The 21,739-nt window shown below is 40.2% G+C and overlaps 1 protein-coding gene across 2 annotated transcripts; it reads right to left on the bottom strand.

Annotated features, from left to right (window-relative positions):
- Nucleotides 1–2,395: 2,395 nt before the first annotated feature.
- Nucleotides 2,396–19,805, bottom strand: EDNRB (endothelin receptor type B). Of its 2 annotated transcripts, XM_090130352.1 has the most exons (9): nt 19,581–19,805; nt 18,408–19,459; nt 9,936–10,048; nt 9,570–9,774; nt 9,078–9,227; nt 7,995–8,128; nt 7,333–7,441; nt 5,615–5,760; nt 2,396–4,057 (listed from the first exon to the last, which is right to left on the bottom strand). In XM_090130352.1, exons 2-8 carry the CDS (start codon nt 19,245–19,247, stop codon nt 5,629–5,631), a joined length of 1,683 nt encoding a protein of 560 aa, XP_089986478.1. In that variant the 5' UTR covers nt 19,248–19,459; nt 19,581–19,805; the 3' UTR covers nt 2,396–4,057; nt 5,615–5,628. The 2 variants fall into 2 exon arrangements, with proteins under 2 accessions (XP_089986478.1, XP_031465990.2); XM_031610130.2 differs by having other exon boundaries at nt 2,396–5,760; nt 19,608–19,804.
- Nucleotides 19,806–21,739: the final 1,934 nt, after the last annotated feature.

The raw sequence follows: 21,739 nt of genomic DNA, 5'->3' as shown, positions 1-21,739 counted from the left end.
CACTGAGTCCTAACGCTCCTGACTTTCTACATTCAACCTTGTAGATATGCTTAATACCTATTTAAAGTACTTCAGTACTATTTAATGGAATGTAGATAATAATAAATCTTTCTAACCATACAAATAAAAGATACACTGAAAATTTTGAAGTCTTTTAAAGCGTATGTTTGTAAAACTACTTAACAGAATAGGAAAAGGAGTGATTTAGATACATTTGACATTGAGTTGACATATAGTGAAAGAAACCTGCAATGGTAACATACAGATTTTATGTTTAAATTCTGCTTTTCATTCTGAAACACCCTCAAGTACTTTACAAACCAACAGATTGGAATGCTCCCACTTTCTAGCACTGAAATAGTTACCTACCTCCTGAATGAGACATAGCAGATGTCTCTGTGCAGGGTGCTAAACTACAGAACAAAGCAGTATGCTCTTCACCACCACACCACAGTTGATAGGAAAAAAGAAGCAGATTGTAATTATTTCAATTGGAATTTGGCAAAGAGCCCAGCATCAGCAATTCTCCTCCTCTGTAAGACTGCCATGAAACACGATTGTACTCCAGGTTTTACCACTCATTGGAAAAGCTGGAATAATCATATTGGCTGGAAAAATGGTTATTTGAATCAAAGCTGTAAGCTCGAACAGACATCTCAGTATATCTACACTAGAATTTCTATGCAAGAAATCTCTGGTATTTTAACTCCTAACTATAGCTTCTCTAGTCTTTTCTGCTTCTTTCACTGTAATGATTTGTTAGTGTAATTACAAGTAAAATAAATAGAGATAAGTGTAATTACACCTGCACTTATGTAATATATACATATATATATGTATGTATGTATGTATAGACAGATAAAAACAAATATATGCATCACTGTTTTTAAATATAAATTATATATTGAATGTGCTTGTATATTATAATATTGTTTTATTCTTTTAATCAACTGAAGAAGATTTTATGTTAAATTCTCTTGCATAAGCTACATACATATGTAAACAAATCTCAGATGACCTCAACTATATGTGAGACATCATTTTCCTTATGTAGGCTTTTATGAGTTTTACATTAATGATTATGAAAATAACATAAAAAAAAAATCAAATAGGCTGGTCCAATATGTTATGTTTGTGTATAGGAATAGAGGTGCATATACATAAATATGTATCAAATTTATGTACGTGTGATTATTGTAGGTGTCAATTACTGAAATATAGCAGATTTGCACATGTATATTGAGAACTCTTCAGCCACACTGAGCAGACCACAAGAACAGCAACCTAGAGGAAGGGATAGTACAAACTGAACTACTTCATGGACCAGTCAGCCATCAACACCACAGCATCAAATATACCCCCTCAGTGGCTAGTATGAGTCAGTATTTGAGGAACGTAAACTGCATGTATATCCTTGTTGCTATGTAAATTCTAGTGTTTAGAAAACCAACAACAAGCTGCACAGTTAATCCCTAAATGAAACAGTCAAGACTGCAGTAGATAAAACTGGAGACAAGAGCAAGAAAAGCAAATTGTGTCAAGGGAGCAGAAGCTGGGCTGTGAATGCTATGCTCTAAGTACATAAATCTGTAGGATTTAAAAAAAAAATATGCAAATCTACAACCTTACTGAGGACCAGAGATGAAGGGAAAATAAATGAAGAGGTCAGGAGAGGTATTAAATAAAACATTTACTTACAAGAGATTTCTTCTCTACAGGTGCTTCTGTTCCAGGCACAAGGAACTTGAAACTATGTGATAAAAGTCCCAGGACCACAAGGAAAGGCAAATCTATAACAAGTGCAGCAGGTCACCAACTAAACAGGAGGAAACATAAGTGCCTGCAACCAAATGCCAATAGCAGGAAATGTATTTTTCAATGCAGAGATACTACAAGCATAAAAACTTATATATTTGAACAGATATAATTGATATAATTTTCTAAGCTTTACTGAAGGTAAATTGAAATATGCATGAAATTACAGTCATCATACAAAGATGATGGTTTTCACAAGGCTTATTCCAGTACAGAATGCACGCAGATCTTAAGTTTCATGCCTTTTTTTTTTTTGTTATGCCCCTAATACAGCAGGATTTCTGACTATATATGGGTATGTAGAGAGATTGCAACTGGCATTTTGAGCAAAAACAAGCACAGCAAAGATAGGCATGACTGATTGTTTTAACAAACAATTTTGCAACGGGTATGCAAGTCTGAACTCTTTCCAATTTTCAACTAGCAGCATAAAGTTATCCTGACCAAAGTCTTTGATTTTCAGTTCTGAAATAATCACTTTTTACCTGCTACTGGTAAATAATTGAGACCCCAGAGAAGAAATAACATCAGAAACATGTTTTAATGAATTGAAATTTTGAATATTTTATTGATAATTTCATTAGTTTACACTGCCTATACCACAAGAGTTCCTATTTCCACAGACCACAGAAAATGAAATACAGAATTATTTTACACAGCTATACAAAACACTTAAAAAAAAAGCTCTTTTAACATTATTTCAATACAAACAACATTTTCTTGCTAAGCCTACTGTATCTTAATCAATTAAGAGGCATTTGGGACACTGAAATACCACAACTCACAGTAGATGCTCCATACCCACTGCCTTTTCCATTAGTTTCTCTGAGGTGTAGTACCAGTGTGTCAGTTCAGTCCACCCAGTTTGGAAACTGCTCTCCTAACTCAGCTGTAGGCAGGCAGAATCCAGAGGGGCAGCAAACATCTAACTGCCATCTGAAGGCCAAAGCACAGAGCTGTGCTGTAGCTTCTTCCATTTGTTTTCATCCTGCATCAGCTCTTCAGTCCACTGTGACCAATGACTCTTCTTCAGTCACGCTACACCGAACTTCTCTCTGCAGTTGTTCTGCTATCTGCAACCCCCTGTCTGAGGCTGAAATGAGCCTTACAAGGGATGCTTTAACCCAACAAATGATTTTACCCTCTTTCTCTTTTTAGCTTTTCAATTCTCTTGTCCAGAAAAGAGAGCATTTAGCATCTTTTTTTTTTTTTTTTTTTTAAATTCAAGGCAGCAAATTTCAGGTATGTGTTTTTTTAAAAAGTTCTGTCTTAATGCTGTTCCAACTGAACTGAATGTTTAACATTCGCTGATTTCAGAGGTTCTATGAACAGATCTCTACTGAGAATTTTACAGAATTTGTGTTCACTATTAGACAAACAGGTTTATGTAGAACACAAATGCATTTGATCTCTTCTGTATTCTTTTAAGTATATGAGAGCAGAATTCTTGAATTTTTTTTTTTTACAGAAAATGAGACCTTCAGCAAAAATACTGCTTTGAAAAATACTGCAGAAAAAATTAAAAAGACAAAGTGTACAAATATGTATGTACTACTTTGAAAAGTGGGCAATATATGTGATTTTTATTTTCACTCACTTAGCAAGACTTGTCTTAAACAGTTAATCCAGGAGAAATGAAAAATGTTACACAATGCAACAGCTATATTTTAAACAAAAACAACGATCATATACATGTACAATATTGTAATGATATAAAACTTGATGAAAGTAGCACTGACCAGTATTGAATTTGGGATTTAACTGATTATCCATTTTTAACAGAAGAAACACACTTCACAGAAAAAAGCTGCAGGCAGGGTGAAGTGATAGTCATGGCTTCCCATGAGAGTTTCCATGAAAGTGAAGCCAAAAGTGTTTCATAAATATAAATCTATCAAAAGTTCTGTTCTTCAGAATTTCAGTATTATAGCAGTTGGGTGTTTGTGCTGCAGAGAAAGCTGGTAACAGCAACTTAATGGTAGAAAACAAATGTATATACACACACTCTCACACACACACATACAGAAACACGCTCAAATGCATGTGCTTAGTTCCTTTGTTTATACAGATGTAAACTTATTAATTCTTGATGGGGCAACACCAGGGATGGAATTCACCTCTCCTATTTTCAGTTGTCTTCAAGGTATCAACTACCTCAACTCCAGTGAGATGAACCTCATCCAAAGAAACATCAGCTGAACATTTCATGAAAACTGTTTTCATCCCGATCATATTTAAGGCACTTGATAAAAAAAAATCTAAAGTGAGTTAAGGCTGGACAAAAAAAGGTAGAAGTCCTTATATATGAAATTTGGAAATTAAAAAAAAATCCTGAGTTTTGATAAATAATTTTATTGTAATAAAATACCATGCCTACTGAAAAAATGTCTTTTATAAGAACATGTTATATGATATTTTTTTCTTGGAAGACTCATGCCTTAGTGCACAAAATATGTTAGTAAGTCTTTGGGGACATCTTTAACAAATTCATAGGACATGAAAAGCCAAAGAATGACCTGTTATGTATGTACAAAATGTGTATTGCTCCTGGCAACACACACCATGTTTACTACAGGCATCTTTATCTTTCTGCTTTTTACAGGGTCCTGCCCATATTTTAATGCTTTATAATTAATTAAGCTTCACTAAACTATTTACAGAAGCAGAAACTAATCACACATCTTCTTAAGCCTATAAATGTGGCGCTACCAAAACAGAACATTTTAAAACAACATTGAGTATGCTACATAATACTGCTCTTTCAAAGTACAATTTGTGAATTATTTTTCTTTGTGAAGATTTAAATCCATATGAAAACAACTGTTCAAATTTTCCCGTTGATTTTTTCTTACATTTTTTCCACCTGCTGTTTCTGAAGGACAATATACAATTGCAGCTTTGATCGTCTCAAAAGTATCTTGAGAATGCTGTCAGGGCTCTTGAATGCCCACTCATTACAAAGGGATACAAACAATTTGTTTTCAGTTAAAAGTAGTTTCCAATACTAGCCATTGTTTGTATGGATCTATTACTCTATGCTATTGCTTTTTGTGTGTTTTTCTCTCTTCTCTTGTCATTCAACACAAATAACATGGAAACAGTTAAATGGATCATACTTGAGTGCTGCTAAATGCACTGAATAAGCAAAGAGGCTACAGTATTTATACAGGCCTTGGAGGTTCCTTCTACAACAGTGGGTAAAAACAATCATCTGAGCAAAATACACTTTCAATTTGACTGCATCCTTTAATAATTCATTAACTACATCTATAAAACCCAGATGAACAGTTCTACTTTTTTACATTTAAACTTGTATTACAACATATTTCAGGTTTTATTTAAAAATAAAAAAAAAAAAAACCAAGAACAAAACAACAGTGATGGTGGTTAATCTGCTTTATAAAAGATAATATAATATATTGAATTATACATAATACTGGCTTTGACCCAATTAAAGTTATATTATACTGCTTAGTAATTACTGTGACTCCAGTTCCTACAACTGTTACGGTGAATACAAATGATGATTTAATATACAGGAAGCAGAGATTGTTCGGAAGTGCCGATTCAGAAGGATTCAAGTGCTAACAATGACTTTTTATGCTTTTCTTCATGATTTATAAATGACAACATTATAAATGTCCATGATTTTGAGAGCTACACAGATTTGGGGCAATTCTTTTTATCAAGTCTTCTTTGTGCAAAAACAAAACTAAAGTTTTCTGAATGCTACCATCTCATTAAAAGTAATTGCCACTTTTTCTTCAAAAGGCACCAGTGTTAATATATGAGAATATACCTTTTATGCCTGTTTTATGAGGAGCTGTACTTGTTACTGGAACGGAAGTTATCATATCCGTGATCATTAGCTTTGAACTTTAAACACGACTGTCTTTCCTCCAGGGACAACAGATCTTTGGATTGGCACCAGCAACACAAACATGACTGTAAAAATGAGAGGAATGAACAATGAACATCTAGCATCATTTTGTTTTGCACATGTTGCAGGACGCATGGAAACACTGCCCTTCTTCAGTGGTACTCTATGAAAGAGACAATGTGTAAGCTTCCATTTTGGCAAGGCAATGTAAGCCAAAAATAATAAGGTTATGCTCTGCACTGCTCAGATCACAACTAGCTGCAGCACGCTGAGTGCTGGGTGGCAGGAAGACCAATATTCCAGCCACATACATACCAGCTGAGTCTGGTCTGCAATTCTATATGCATCTGAAAACAAAATCACTTCTTTTCTCCCATAATCTTCACTGTAAAAAAATTATGGAGTAATCTGTGCTTCCTAAACGAAGCGCTGTTTAGTTCATTTTTAGAGGGGAAAAAAAAAGATAACTAAATAGGAGAATGGTAAAAAACTACACAAATTGTAGCAGATGTACTTCAGCCCTCTTGTTGGTGTCACAGACTGACTGGCTTCTGAAAGTCCTCCTATGGTCCTAACAGGAGGGGATATTACATGGTTTCTGTCCCAAGCTTTTTTTCTCTGCACAATCAGAACTTTGATTGTTGTGTGTTCTTAGCCCCAGTTATTCCTTCAGAGTGCCAGCAATATAGACAGGGAAGATGAGCCCAACACTTAAAGCTTTTGCAACATGTTGTGTATGAGGGAGACATTACAGCACTACTAGACTACTAGATGTAGAGCTGACTGGTATCTGACTGAAAAATATAGCCACTGAAGAATTTACACAACTAAGCAATAGGTCTAGCAGTGATCAACTGTTAAATGCCTTGCAACAAAAGAAAAATCTTAAGAATTTCTGCACAGCAGTGTAAGAATCTTGATAAGAACCTCATTATCTGGAGACAGTGAGTGGCCTCAAAAAACCTCAAAGAACACTGGTGCTGTTTGGTGCTGCTGGATGTCAGATCTAGACATTTTATGAGCAGATGTCGTAGATCTGGCTGGCTGCAAAGCTGTAGTATGGGAGATGGGCTGCAAACCAGAGTCTGAAGTCCTATGTGGGGATTGAGTGCCCAAGGCTATTGACACAAGCCAAGACAAAACTACGAGCAGATCAGACCTTTCCCTTGGCATTTGAAAGTGACAAGGGAATACTCATATGCTCTTTGTTACCTATGCACCTACTGAACCAAGTGCTCAGTCAGTTTCTGGGGAACACAGGGTCAGTGTGTCCCCTCTGTTGGGTTGCAGAGGATATGACTACATGAATCTCTGCAGAGCAGCCCAAGACTGCTTTGTCAGGGCTCTCAAAGTGGCCACATGCCAGGACCAGTCAGGAAATGATGTAGCGTTATGAGCATGGTGCTAGGAGGGTTTATTACACGTTATGCTATTTTGCTTTCTTTTTTTAACTCTGTGAATCCTCAGTACCTTTCTACATAGCTTCAGAGGGACAGGGTGAGAATACTTACCATAATCCAACTGAAATTTAAAGTAAACTTCAATGAAGATTTAAAACACTTTGTGTGCGTGCTAGAGAATGAATTTTACAGCTGACACCATTTCTTAACCAGACATGCAACTCCCAAGTCTCTTACCTTAAAGCAGTTTTGGAATCTCTTGCTCACCAAATACAGAGCAATGGGATTGATGCAGGAATTCAATGAGGCCATGTTAATGCCAATGTAGTCCATCACAAGAAAAAAGCTGCGTGAAAATTAAAGGGAGACTTCTCATTTTCTTGTAAAGTGTTTACAGTTAAAAAGACTGGATTCCACTATATTCAACAAAGAAAAAATATTAAATGTGATAGTAAAGGGACCTCTGTCAATAAGATTAACTCATGCAGGTAATGATTGTGCTTAATGACAAAGTTTGAATCAGCAGACCATTCTCATGAAAGTAATTTCAAAAGATCCAGTTGCCTTAACTTCTGGGAGGAAACATTCCCAATGTTTTCTTCACAGATTTAATCCTGTCTATTCAGTCGAAATGGAAAATGGGGACAGAATTTCCCCCACATCCATGTAATGTCACAAGACAGAATGAGAGCCCCAAAAGGGATCAGGAAAAGACTGCGCAAACAGGATAGTTTGTGTTCTTCCTCTTAATTTCCCAACTGTTAATGGAGTGAAACATGAATGTTCTAGATAAGGAAGAGAAAACTTCAGATATACAGAACAAGTTATTCACTGGGAAATCCAAATACCCTTATGGAGAATGTCAACAGCACATATGTACTTTATTTTTGTAGTCTCACCTTAAAAGTTCACATCTATTGGGGTCCTTTTGATCATAAATAGTGAGTTTCAATATTCTGCTTAAATGAAGTGGAAGCCAACACAAGGCAAAAACAAGTACCAGGCAGAACACAGTCTTGGCCACCTCACGTCTCTGATGAAAATTGGAAAGAACATCGTTATAGTTTCTGTGTCTCTCTTGATGGTTGTTCCCTTCTAATATCCAAATGTTTAATAAAATAAAATAAAATCCCTATGAAAATAAGAGTTATGAGAACATCAGAGTACTTTATTTTCTTGGTATATGTACTTAGTGTTCTTTGTTGTTTTAGATGTCTTGCACCAATTCTCTGTATCTCTAATTTACTGAAGTATGATGTAATGATATGAAAAATTACAGACATAAACAGTCTTTTAAATCAAAATGAGGAAGATAGTCATCAGCTCAATCACTTTCAAAGGCCAGCTAGTTTTCAACTGCATTTTCTTGCACTTTGATCTCAGTTCTTTCATTCATGGTTCTAAGAGATTGAAATTATAGCTTTATCAAGGTAAGAAGATCATGCTTATTTACACCACCACTGCAAACCATGCAAAATAAAAGGTTATTAGAAAAGCATGGATCACAAATATATTCTACAGTACAAATGTAAATTAATTCTCTGTTTTTAGAATTCCATTCATGACACATGATGTTTCCCTCTGATACACTACTAACTCGGAATGTATTCTGTAATGTGTTTTGTTCTGATACGCTGATAACTTTACTACAATTTGGCATGAAATTAATTCAAAATAATTAACAATTCTATGGCACCAGCTTCTATATCATGGGATGATCTTAGTTTTAATCACAAAATACCCAGCTCTCATTATTACAAAGAAATAAGCCTATAAAATCTGGAGTATTGACAGCAGATAAGAGCAACTGTCTTGTGATCATCACTGAACTTCTTAGGTTTCTAACAGCTTTGATACACACATGAGTTTATTAGCACCACTGCTATGAAGTACTCCTTAGTAGTAATCTTGAAGTTGTCATAAAAGAGTAAGACAACGATGTGGCAATAAAGTCATCAGAGTTGTCAGGGATAAATTTTTACCTGTTTTAAGTGATCATTTAAAGCAATCTGCATCCCGCTTTTCTTTCGTAACATCTCACAGGTCATGAGAGTATAGAAAAGTGCTGTGATAGCCAGTGGCAAACAGAAATAAAAGCTGAACAGCCACCAGTCTTTAGCTTGCTTGTAAAACTAGAAGAGGAAAAAAGAAAAAAAAAGCATTAAGAATTAACTGTTGACAATTCTGAAAAGTATACTATAAAAAATTGGTCAGTCTGTCCTGAAAAAATGTCTATATAAGGTGTATGTTACAGCTGAGAAAACAGGACAAGAAAGCAATATGTCCTCAACTCACAAAAAGACAGTCTTCTGAAGGTGCTTATTTAGCTAACATACTTCAGAAATTTGCCAGTATTTCATCTGAACACGTTCAGATGCATTTCTCAGACACTTGTGAACACTGTGATCCACAGAACGCTGGGAAGGTTGAAGCAGCTGTTCCAGAGAGCTGTGATACCAACTTTGGTGTCTTACCATCATAAAGGATGTTTTCTGTGTGGGGTGAAGCAGGCAGATTCTGAGATCCTTTCCCCTGTACTCCATTGTTATCATGTCAAATGCAATAGCTTCAGGAACAGCCAATACCACCGATATAACCCAGATGAGTACAATTTCAACAGCAGTCCACTTTGGCACTCCGATTCCTTTAATTCGACTCCAAGAAGCAACTGCTCGGTACCTGAAGTAACAACATACATTTGCAGATTAAAAGCACAAAGAATAAAAAGAAGCCGTCTGGTTTAACTTTTAAATTCAGCTTCTTAGTTGAATGGAAAAGAGAATTTGGGGCAATGCCCTTATTTAAGAGAGTGCAGAGTTTGACGGAAAAATGGGTCTCACCTGTCTATACTGAGGGCACACAAACTCAATACTGTGATGCCCACTGAAGCTTTTTGAATGAAGGGCACTAATTTACACATTTCGACACCAAAGGGCCAGTCCTCAGCAAGTAGCTGTAAAAGGAAAACAGCCATTAGAAATGAACAATTTTTTTAAAAAATAATTCCCTTAGATGTAACATATTGTCTTTTTTTTTTTTTTTTCCAGCTTGTAAAACTGCATTAGAACCATTTCAAAAAGGAGACCCTAAAGTGCACGTCCTAAAAACTCAACAGTAGCAACACAGCCACAGGCTGAGCATGAATATGCATAAAGACCTAATCCTGACTTCTCAAGCCCTGCAAATTCAATTCATTTCGCTTCCAACTTCACCACTTCAGTGTTTATGGTGAAAAAGTGAGGATTTCCCACTTCCTCGTATTGGTTTTATCTGACTTGAGTGTTCATGGCTTTTACTGAAAGTAACTCTCCATTTACTAGAAACAGAGAAAACAACTCAAGGCTGCCCGGAACAGAGACACAACCAACAGCCGCACACCTTGGGTGGGGGTTATCTGAAACCTGAGTGTCGAGGCTTCCTCAGCTGAGAAGACAGGTGAGACTGGAGGGCAATGTGTCCCATAGTTTTTTGCTGAACACGTGGGGTCTTCTTGAGGGTCCTTCTACCTTCCACTCAAGGAATGCAACTAATTTGTTTGATGTAAAGATTTCACAGCATGTAAGGTAGATCAGATGAATGCTGTACTGGAGATCTTTATTGATCAGTTTTGCGATTGACCAATAATTTGCAATACTACACCTTGTGTCTACTTCTATCACAATCCCTGCTTTTTATACTTGCACAGAAATCTTCTGACAAATCTCCAGTGCTGCACTCTAATTTAGAGAACAAGTCTTATTGGACACAGAAAGACTTTCCTCACAGATGAAGCTATGAACTGTTTGCTTGTAGCTTCAGTTTAGAAATATTTAATCTCTGTACTCCACTGCAAGCTGCTTTAATGGTTCAAATACATCACAGCCACGGCCAAATCTTCCAATTCCTCTCTCCAGAACAGGGGTTTTCGCCAAGAAATAGTCGCAATTGTTTTATACAAAAGTAAACCTTTTGAGTTTCTGTAACTAATTACATTATCTAAGCTCATCTCTGCAGATCTGTTTTTCATAACTTTCTTCAAATGAGGTCTTTTGTATCTATTGCAGAGAGAGGACTTCAACATGTAAAAACAGAGAGAAGAAGCACGAGATTACAAAATCCTTCCCTCAGCTCAGATCCCCTCAGACATCTTTTTTAAGGGGAATGTAAGAAAATAAATAGATCACTATGTAGCATGGATTCTGCTGAGGATCAAAATGACTGAAAATAACCACAGCGTTGCCCACTGATGCTAGTTTTGTTTAGGGAAGTCTTCAAGCACACCTGCATATGCATTAAAGGATAACCAGTTACATGGGCTAGAAAGCTTTTCAAGAGCACTGGTATAATTTAAATATAATTTTATTTCCACATGAAGGAAGTTAAATACATTTCATGACCATGTGCTGTTGGAAATCCCTATGAAGTGACTAGAATACCATCAAAACCCTGCTTTAGTCATATACTGAAACGGGATCTTTGAAAGAACAGCGGTAAGAAAATTGTAATACAACCCTGCTTTGATCTACTTTTTCCATGATATCCTTAAGTCGGATGAGGAGTGTAATGCCTCTGCAGAAGCAAAGCAGAAAAATAAATTCTAAGGATTTATGTTTCTTGAGTTTCATGGAAAGCAATAAAGCAAAGGAAGTATGGAGAAGGCTGTAAGGACTGTACAGTATGTTTTGCTTCTGTGATGTGGGAAAATAACTCAGACTGTAATTAAAGTATTTTCAGCAAAGCCTCTCCCTGAGACTTCTTTTTAATTGCTGAAGGGGGATGAGAGTAACAAACTCTTATTAAAATTGCAATGTGAATTACAGGTTTTCTAAATGTACACTCTAAAGAATCAAATGACATCTGGACTAATTTATACATATCAATTAGCCAGTGAATCTCCACTCTACCAAACACCAAGTTGCTAGAGAAATCAAAGACTTAACAGAAAGTGCATTGTACACTTCTTTACAGTATCTATTGTATATTGTACATTTGTATACATTAAGTCAGAACCAGTTCATAAAAAAGCATGTTAAAAGGGAAATATTTTGCTCTTCACCAAACAGAAATCTAGAGCATTGATCAAGTTTCTGTTGACAGATCCTACCAAAGAATTTTAGCTACAGCTAGCTGGTGTCTGTACAAGACACTCCCTCTCTCTCTCTTCCTAAAATCACAACCATTTAGCCACGCATGAAACTTCCCAGAACTAATGCTTATCTCTCAGGTGCAGACAGTCACACCTGTGCTGCGAGCTGCCTGGATCAGAGCCAGCTCCAGTTTGGGAGCCATATGGCTGGATTATAACTGCACTGCACATGAGTGAATGTGCGCTTCGGAGAGAAAGGGGGAATTAGTTTGGGTTTAGCATCACATCAAAACATTACTTGCATTCAGCCAGCTTTTAAATCAGAGGCAGAATGGATGCACAGCTGTCTGCCTTGGATTGGAAAAGCACGTCCTTTATCTCTTGCAGCTGATGTATTATGAAATTTGAGCATTTTAATGCATGAGTCATCCATTTCCTTACCATGGTATTGCAAGTAGCTAATGATATACTTTGCAGCAAAAGCTTGAAAATACAGATAGTAAAAGGAAGAAGTACTTTAAATGCTGAATTACATATGCTTCCTTGTTGTTTGTTTGTCCTCTGTATTTCCATCTCTTCAAAACGCTGTCTTAAAGTATAGTGAAAAACTTCTGTAAAGTATTCAGTAAGAAATCGTTATAAAGTGTTTGCAGACTTTAGTCTTAATTTTGTATTAAACAGGCTAATACAATTTCATACGGTATAAACAGTTTTTTTATGATTCATGGCAGGGTATCTGTAACAACAAGAGTCCCATTTTACAAATGACAAATGACTCTGAGTCATGAGATAATGCCAAATGGCAGGAAAGGGAAAAATAATATTGCATTTTCAGAAGTAAAATGTCAAAAGAACTCTACCACTGCTGTATTCAGAGGAGTGCTTTCCAATGTTTTACTGCCATTTGTTTTGCATGGGCCGTTCCAGCTGCTAAGACTGAAGTGATGAAAATCAGCGCAGGAGAGTTGGACTACGTGATCTATAATGATTTCTTCCAACTCAGATGATTCTATGAAACAGCACACTGCAGAATGATGAGAAATTAAATTGAAATGAACTACTTCTATCACAATCCCTGTTTCTACATCTGATGTGCTCCTAGCAAATACTTTCTCAGGCCAGGCCTCAGCTGATGTGAAAGTTGCTCAGCAATGAAAGTAGCCCCAAGAGATATTGTGACTCAGAGACACACCTGCAAGTTACAGTTCCTGCCCTGCTCCCTCTTGATTGCGAAGGAAAAGAGGGATGTTAGTAATCTGCTATGGAATATCCCAGCATGTGAGAGCAATGCACCACTCCTGTTGGCCCAGCGGCTGCAGCCAGCAGCCCGAGGGCTGATGCCACAGCTCCAGCCCATCACTGTTGGCTTTCCACAGTTAAACATGAAGTAGCAGCAAGGTGTATGCTTATTTACATCTCTGTCCTAATCCAAAGTAATGAATGCAGATGGAAATGCTAAGCAGAACTTACTTCCTCCTGGCATTTGCACTACGTCTAGTTCTCAGTGGGGTAGGACTTGATATTCGTATTTATGAATTGCAGAGCTACACGTGAAATCAGACATGCAGGTGTACAACTAATTCACAAGCAAAACTTTTCGTTACGTCTGCAAAACAATTGGCAGATTTTCACTTTTTAGACAGGAGGTCAGGCGGATAAAGATTTTTCAGTATTTCACAGGAGCAAGCATTCTCCACAACATGTGTTTGCCCAGGAAATTAAGCTTACGGTCAGAGATGACTCAAGACAATATTACAAAATGTACTAGTATTTAACAGTAATTAGGATTTATTCATATGTCAGAATGGGATCTTCTCTTCAGACAAGAGAATTAATTTTTTTTTCCACAGTTAAGCTACGAATGTCTTACTGATCCATCCAATTAACAGTCTAAATCTCAATGTGCGACACATGATTAATTCCCTTTTCATCTGCCTTTATTCATAAATTTTGCCTACCAACTGTATTTTTTGGAAAAAACAAACCAAAAAACTGAATTAAGATAAAACAGTATCACACACGCATGTTGAAAATGACAGAAGCCTTGTAATGGCTTGTCAAACTCAAGAGTTTCTGCAGTCTCATAAACCCAGTGTTAGGACTGCATCAAAAGTAACCATAAAGAAAGCTCTTCTACTGTCAGACCGGGGACCATAAATGCAGAACAGAGCTAAAAAAAAAAAAAAAAATTTTTTTGAAATTTGAAGTTTTGAAATTTGTCACATGTATCTTTAAGTGAATGTATGCATGACAGATATATGCACAGTGAAAAAATTAATCTAAGTTTAGAAATCTATGCTGATGTTGTTTAATGTACTGTGGTTTGGAGACCCACAGTGAAAACTGTTTGCATGCAATTTCACCATACAGGCATTACTGCTACTCCATATACTGGATCTCAGTGTAGACTCTTCCCTTTTAACTGCATAACAAAGTTACCCCCATTGTCTGTGGAGTCCAGATAGGTTATTTTGCTGGACCATTCAAAACAGTTTCAAACTTAAAGGGGGTAGATTTAGGTTGAATTTAAGTATTTTGCAGTAAGGGTGGTGAGACGATGGAACAGGTTGCCCAAAGATGTGGTTGATGCCCCGTCTCTGGAGATACCCAAGGTCAGGCTGGACAGGGCTCTGAACAACCAGATGGAGCTGTAGGTGTCCCTGTTCATTGCAAGGGAGTTGGATCAATGACCTTTGAAGATCCCTTCCAACTCTAAGGATTCTGTGATTTGCCAAGTGCCTACAACCTCCATTCGTTGACAATGAAGAAAACCTAAACCAATTAAACACCCTACAAAGCTGAATTTGGCCTTAGATCCTTCTCTGAAATTCCTTTCCTCTATTCTTAAATTACACTCTGTGATAAAGGAATCCATCACAGTATTTCCAGGTAGACATTCTTCCTCATTTATTTATGTCACAGTAGATTGATAACCAGAGTTCAGAAAGCCTCACAAGAGTGTGATATCCATTGGAACATGACCATAAATTTAGTTTAATGTAAGATAATGAATATTAAAAATAAGAGGAAGAGAGTGGATGGCGTAAGAAGAGAAAGGACGGTGTTACACAGTTTGGTTAGTTTTTAAAGCTACACAATCTGGTATCACTACAGATATACATATAAGAAGCAGAGCAACTGTTGTGGAAAGGCATTAACTTTGTACTGATATTGTTTTGGCATCTGACACATGAGACATCACCTTTGTCACTTCGGGAAGCAAAGTGTCAGCCTCCCAGGTCCGTACCGTCAGAAGAACAAACTGTCACTGCTTTCCATTTTCCATAAAGTGAAGAGAAAGTCTAATAAACTAAAGAGAAAATCTAACAATGAACAAAGACATGGTGGTGGAGCCGATTTAGGCATAAAGCATATTTGCAACCACTACAACTGGCAGCAATTTGGCAAAGCACCTTGCTGCAGAATGAGAGTCTCAGGCTTTTATTTACTTCACTTCTGCAGTTTTGGGGATACAGCCAAAGCTAGCTTGTTTCCCAGGACCCTGAAAGATGAAATGCCTTCCAGGTTCTGCTTCCTAAAACACAGTGCTCCTCTTTCCCTAATCTTGTATCAGTTCTGCTGATGGTATGAATGATTCCAGTGCTTCCCATCTTCTACTGAACGCATTCATCACATTTATCAGCTGCAATGGACTAATTAGTGTGTTACACACTGGATTGCATTTATCTCACAGTATACAGAAAATCTGGTTTTCTTCAATACCCTCAAATGAGTGATGTAAACGTCCATTTGTGTATTTTTTCAGCTCCTTGGACACCACTCACTTAACTTAAATACTCACAGGGGACATCTTTTGCAGTTATCACATTTAATAGCTAAAAAAATGATGCTCCTAGTGTGAATTCTGAATTCTCTCTTACAGATCTGTCTGGAAAGTGTTCAGGGACACTTCCATGCTCTCTACTCAAAGAGCAGTTAAGGAAGCTGATGGCTTTTAACAGAAGAAATCCTTTCACATTCTTGTTCATGTTGCTGGCTAAGTGAGGATCTGGTAGCAATTCTGAACATCTGTTTCATTCAGTTGGAAATTGTTTCAGCTTGCAAATTACAACAGTGAAGCACACTTGTTTTACAAACTGCGTCCTTGCTAGGCTTTGTTTTCCCACATTGCTGGGTGATTATGGCAGCGTGAGCGCTTCGCAGTACTGTGGGCACTCCGTGGGTGGAATTAAATGGATGCAGAATTGATAAGAAAGAGTTATCACCTTAAACTGAACACGTGCTCACACATAAAGTCTGCCTTCATATTTACTCCCATTTATTTAAAAGTCTTGTTTTAAAACAGCCAATGTTTCACTCGCTGTTCTAATGGATAACACAGTTCTGTTATGGGCTGCTCACCAAGACGAGCGGCCACGCAGCAGATTCAGCACCTGCGAGCCACTGCTCAGCTCCCAGCCTTATCCTCCCAGCACAACAAAACCCTGGGCTTGCAGCTGGTATAATATTTACCAATTTGCCTCTGACCCTTTATTCCTCCCACTCCAACCTACCCACGCTGATATACCTGATGGCATTCAATCAAGATAAGGACAGCAGCATATTATTGCACTTTATCACTGATTTAATTTTGAAATAGCATCACTGAGATTGCGAAGTCTCGTGCTGAGCAACTGTTACCCCCGTACTCTTTTTTTGAAAACAGAAGGGAAACAAAATGGTTTCATCTGTTCTACAAAAATACAGCTTTTCACAACGGTTTGTTTTGTTTTGTGAATTCCAGACTCACACAGCTCTCACAAGAACTATGATAAACACACCGTACGGGAAATACACTACAAGCTGAGGAACTTTCACATAACCCAAATTACCCAGCTCAGGAATTTAACGCAACCAGGATGAGCTCTAAGTTCCCTATTTGGTAATACTGCAGTACCTCAGAAGGATAAAATATCCTTCTATTCTATATTCTAGTGGTTGGCGACCCCGCACATAGCAGGGCGGTTGAAACTAATGATCACTGTGGTCCTTTTCAACCCAGGCCATTCTACGATTTTGAATCTAAGATTCAGCATTCTCCCATTTCAACAGCTTCTGCAACTCATCACTGCAGACACAAAAGACTAAACTCAAAACCTGTCCCTCCAACAGGTTTTTCCAAAGATAAAAGTAATGCAGACCAGAGCTTTAAACCACACGTATGAGGAGAAGCAAGAGACGAAGTCTCTGCTCACTTTATGCAGCAGCTGATCAAAGAATGAGACTTGAGCTGGATGGGGCTTTTTAAAAGGTCATATGGTCCATCTACCCAGTGGATGCTCAGGGACATGCACACTGTCCAGGCAGAAGGTGCTCTGTTTTACCAGCATCCCCTTTCATAGCACTCATCCCACTAGAGTCTGGATTCACATGCACAATGAATCCATGAGGATATACATGCTGTTCAAGCTGGTAGATGGGACAGACTGTGCCAGCTACATCACATTAAAAAGCAGAAAGCAGCAGGTGTGGCTACGTCCTGCAGCTCGTGCTGCAGCACTGGGAAATAGCTCACAGCTCCAGACAGGACAGCACCACACCCACCATCACCACACGAATGGAACAAACATTTCAAAGCCCCTGTATGCTGACTATGTGGATCCCTGTGAAGAAGGACACTACCAGCCCTGTCCCAGTGGAACAGATGGGTCTGAGCAGTACCCACTTCTGTGCCTTCCCTATGTTCTCGGGGGAAGGAGAGGTGTGCCCTCCAGTACTTAAAAGGAGCTTATAAGCAGGAAGGAGACCAACTTGTAACAAGGGCAGATAGTGATAGGACAAGGTGGAATGGCTTCTTTCTGAAAGAGGGGAGATTTAAGTTAGATGTTAGGAGAAAATTTTTTACTCAGAGATGGTGAAGTGCTGGCATAGCTGCCCACAGAAACTGAGAATGCCCCATCCCTGGAGGCGTTCAAGGTCAGGTTCGATGGGGCCCTGGGCAGCCTAATCTAGTTAGTGAGCGGCAGCTCTGCCCACGGCAGGGGTTTGGAACCAAATGGGCATTAAGGTCCCATCCAACTTAAGCCATTCCATGATTCTACGACTCTGTGAAAAAGCATTCACCTGCTGCCCGACCATCCTTCATCTCTAGTTCAGTGCCCGCTTCCAGGTGACTCTGTTGCCCGCCCACCTCCAGGCACAAATCTCTGCCTTATTTCCAGCCAGGACAGGGCCCGTCTGGGTGTGAAGGGACCACATCTACACCGCACCCCGTGGGTTCTGCCCCCGGCGTGTTCCCCCGTCTCACCTTGTAGACGCTGATGGGGATGTCGATGATGATGTGCAGCAAGTCACCCAGCGCCAGGCTAGCGATGAGGATGTTGGGGCCGTTCCTCATGCACTTGTTCTTATAGATGATCCGCAACAGCGTGGAGTTGCCGATGATGCCCAGGACGAAGACCAGGCATGACACCACCGTGTTGATATACTTGAAGGTTTCCTTGATCTCCGTCTGCCCGGTGCACATCGGGGGCGAACCTGAACGCGGCCGCCCTCCGCCCGCTCCCCCGCCGCCCTGGGGCAGCGCGGCCGCCCGGGAGGCGTTGGGCTCGGCGCCGCGCGGCGCTGGGGGTGCGGCCGTCGGAGGGCTTCTGTCGGCCGCCGCCGGACTCAACCGCCCGGGAGCCGGCGGGCGCAGGGCTCCGTCGCCCTCGGCGGCGGCGGGGCGGCGGCCGAGCAGCAGCAGCAAGAGGGCGGGCAGCAGCCAGAGGCGGGCGGCGGGCATGGCCCCGAGCCGCGCGGTGAGCGGGGCCGGGAAGCGAATGCGGAGCCGCAGCGAGCCCCGCCGGGGCGAAGGGAAAAAGCGTGACCGGGAAGACCCGCTCTGCTCCCGCGCCTCCCGCTCCGCTCTCCCTTGCCGGGCCGGGTCGGGTCGGGCCGGGTCTCCCCGCCCGCCGCCTACGGGGCTGCGGCTGCCGAGCGAGGGAAACGCGCTCCGCAGGTCGTTCCCCGCCCCGTCCGGCTGCCGCCACTCGCCCCGCGCCACGGCCGAAGGGACCCGGCGGCTGTCAGCGGCGCAGCCAAAGCCGGCGGCTAAAACCCAGGCGGCGGGGCAGTTCCCCCCCTTTTCTAAAACATAGGACCGCATCTGACCCGTCCGTCACCGCCAGACCCAACCCGCGCCTCCCGCCCCTCTCGCCGCCTTGCGCCTGCCCCGCTGGGGGCTGCCCGTCCGTCCCGCGCCTCCCTGCGTCCGTCCTCCTCCTCCTGCACCAGGTGCGTCGGCCTCAGCCGCAGCAGCGCTGAAGGTGTCACAGCAGTTTTCAAAGCGACGCAGCTTTTGGCATTGTCACAGGTCGCCTGTGGAAAGGAGGAGGGTTTTTCCCTGGCGGTCTCCCCGGGACCCCTCCCCAGTATCTAGGGGGAGGCGTTTCCCTCCGCGTTTTATCCCCCTTGCAGTAGCGTCGTGACCGCTACGAACCCGTGTGATGTAGCGCGGTTATCTCACCGCTGCGGGCAGCCTCGGCGATGCCTCTCATCTCAGCTCCTTCCAGTTATGGGGCCCTTCCTTGAGCGAAGGGAAGGAGATCTCTGTGCAGGGTCTTCTGTAAGCGAGAGCTGCCTCTGAATGTTGGAAACAACTGCACATTCAGCTGAAATGGATGTGAGGCTGTTTCCAACAGACTTATGTGCATCTTCCCAGTCGCTTCTTAATCATGCCGGAAGCTAAAAGTCATATGCAGAGAGTGGATGAGTAAACACTGTGCTTATGACCAACTCACCTACATCACTGATATACACCTATAGGGGAAAACAACAAAAAAGAAACATTTCTTTTAAGCTCACTTCAGTTGCTGGTCTGATCTCTCATCTTTCCAGCATCTCCTGCTAACATTTCCTGAAGCCACAGTAGCAGACAGCCTTTTCCCTTCCTCATTTAACTGCACTTTTGTATATTCATCTTTGTTGAAGTTGGCCATATCCAGCATCTTTCCCAATTAATCACTCTTGATCCATTTCCTAATGTAGTGGCACTTTCATTTTTCTTCTCTTTTGCATTTGTAAAATGAAGGCACCGTGCTCACTTCTCAGCTGCAGGAGTGTAGCTGGAGGTTATTTGCACTCCAGCTGGAAAACTGATCTTTCCAAGTTCAGCCTTTTTCCAATTATATTTTGCAGTAGGATACATTTTGCAGAGCTAATTCAGCTCTGTGCGACACAAGTGTTAAATTGAAAGAACCCCGAGATATGTGCGCTTCATGTCCTTCAGTTCGCATTTCTGCATTTCCAGTTCTGCAGTCGGTGTTTGCAGCGCTGATTTTTATTACAAGCTCTTGCCAATTAGCATAGCATTAAGTTTTAGTTGGAAATAAGTGCTGAAGACCTGAGAGTGGACTTTCAGTATCTGTAGGGGGGCTGTAAGAAAGAAAGGGACAGACTCTTTAGCGGGATCTGGTGTGATAGGACAAAGGGAAATAAATGGCTTCAAACTGAAAGAGATTTAGTTTGGATGTGAGGAAGATGTTTTTGTGGTGAGGGTGGTAAGATACTGGAACAGGTTGCCCGTAGATGTGGTGGATGACCCATCCCTGGAGACATCCAAGGTCAGGTTGTATGGGGCTCTGAGCAACCTGGTGGAGCTGTAGGTGTCCCTGTTCATTGCAGGGGAGTTGGACCAGGTGGCCTTTAAGGGTCCCTTCCAAATCAAACTATTCTATGATTCTATGAAATACTTCTGACCTGCGAGATTGTTTTCTACATCTAGAGGGTTTCTACGCTGATCCTGACCATCAAGAAATAGATGTAGAGTGGTTACACAGAGATATGTTTGCCAACATTTTTGTTAGCTCAGTTCCGCTGGATATGTTTCTTACTGTTTGGGAGTGTTTATTTCAGATTCAGAATTATTAGCAATTGCAATTTAGCTTCAGAAAACTTTAGTAATATCATTAGTGCAGGCAGAACTCCAGAAAGCTGCTGATACTTGAGGTAGAATTACTTTGTAGCATTGCAAAAAAAAAAACAAAACAAAACACTTGGTGTCTTTCTGGTTGCCAGCAGTCTTCCTGGACCAGCTCTTTTCATAATTATTGTTAGTTATGGTGAATAATCAGTAATGACAAAATTCACTGGTCTTCAGAAATGAAGGGATAGACAAGGAAATACAAAGTCACTCTGAAAGTAATGCCTCCTATTTATTTCCATGGAAACTACAACAGATACAAAGAGCAAAATAACACTATTTGATAGAGCAAATGCTGAGCTACAAAAAAGAAGAAAAAAAAAAAAGATTTTTCAACAGAATTACTGCCATTAGGAAATTAGGAATACATTTTCACCAAACATGAACAAGAGTCTGCATGCCATGCTCATACAAAGCTGTACTGTCTCTGTCACTACTGCTGAAACACACCATCCACAGCCTCACAGTGCTCACATCCGCTGTTTGGTCTCCATAAACGTTTAGCAAGTGATGATGAATGTCAGTGGGAATCATTTTTGCTGCATGGAGGTATTCAGTGACACACACCTTTGCTCCATATGCACTTCCATGTCGGATACGATTTTGTCAGACTGCCCCTCTGCTGCCATCTGTCACACAGCAACAAAATGTAGAGGAATACTGGTTGGTGGGAAGGT

Source organism: Phasianus colchicus, chromosome 1 (genome assembly GCF_987193195.1).
Source record: "Phasianus colchicus chromosome 1, bPhaCol1.hap1.1, whole genome shotgun sequence".
Lineage (NCBI taxonomy): Eukaryota > Metazoa > Chordata > Aves > Galliformes > Phasianidae > Phasianus > Phasianus colchicus.
This window is presented reverse-complemented; position numbering and strand designations above follow the sequence as displayed.

Coding starts and splice junctions, on each gene's coding strand:
- EDNRB (XM_090130352.1), bottom strand. CDS start 19,247: ATGCGGTCCTATGTTTTAGAAAAGGGGGGGAACTGCCCCGCCGCCTGG. Junction 10,049..18,407: donor TCCCCATCAGCGTCTACAAG/GTGAGACGGGGG, acceptor TTCCTTTTACAG/CTACTTGCTGAGGACTGGCC. Junction 8,129..9,077: donor TAAATGATCACTTAAAACAG/GTAAAAATTTAT, acceptor AATTTTCATCAG/AGACGTGAGGTGGCCAAGAC.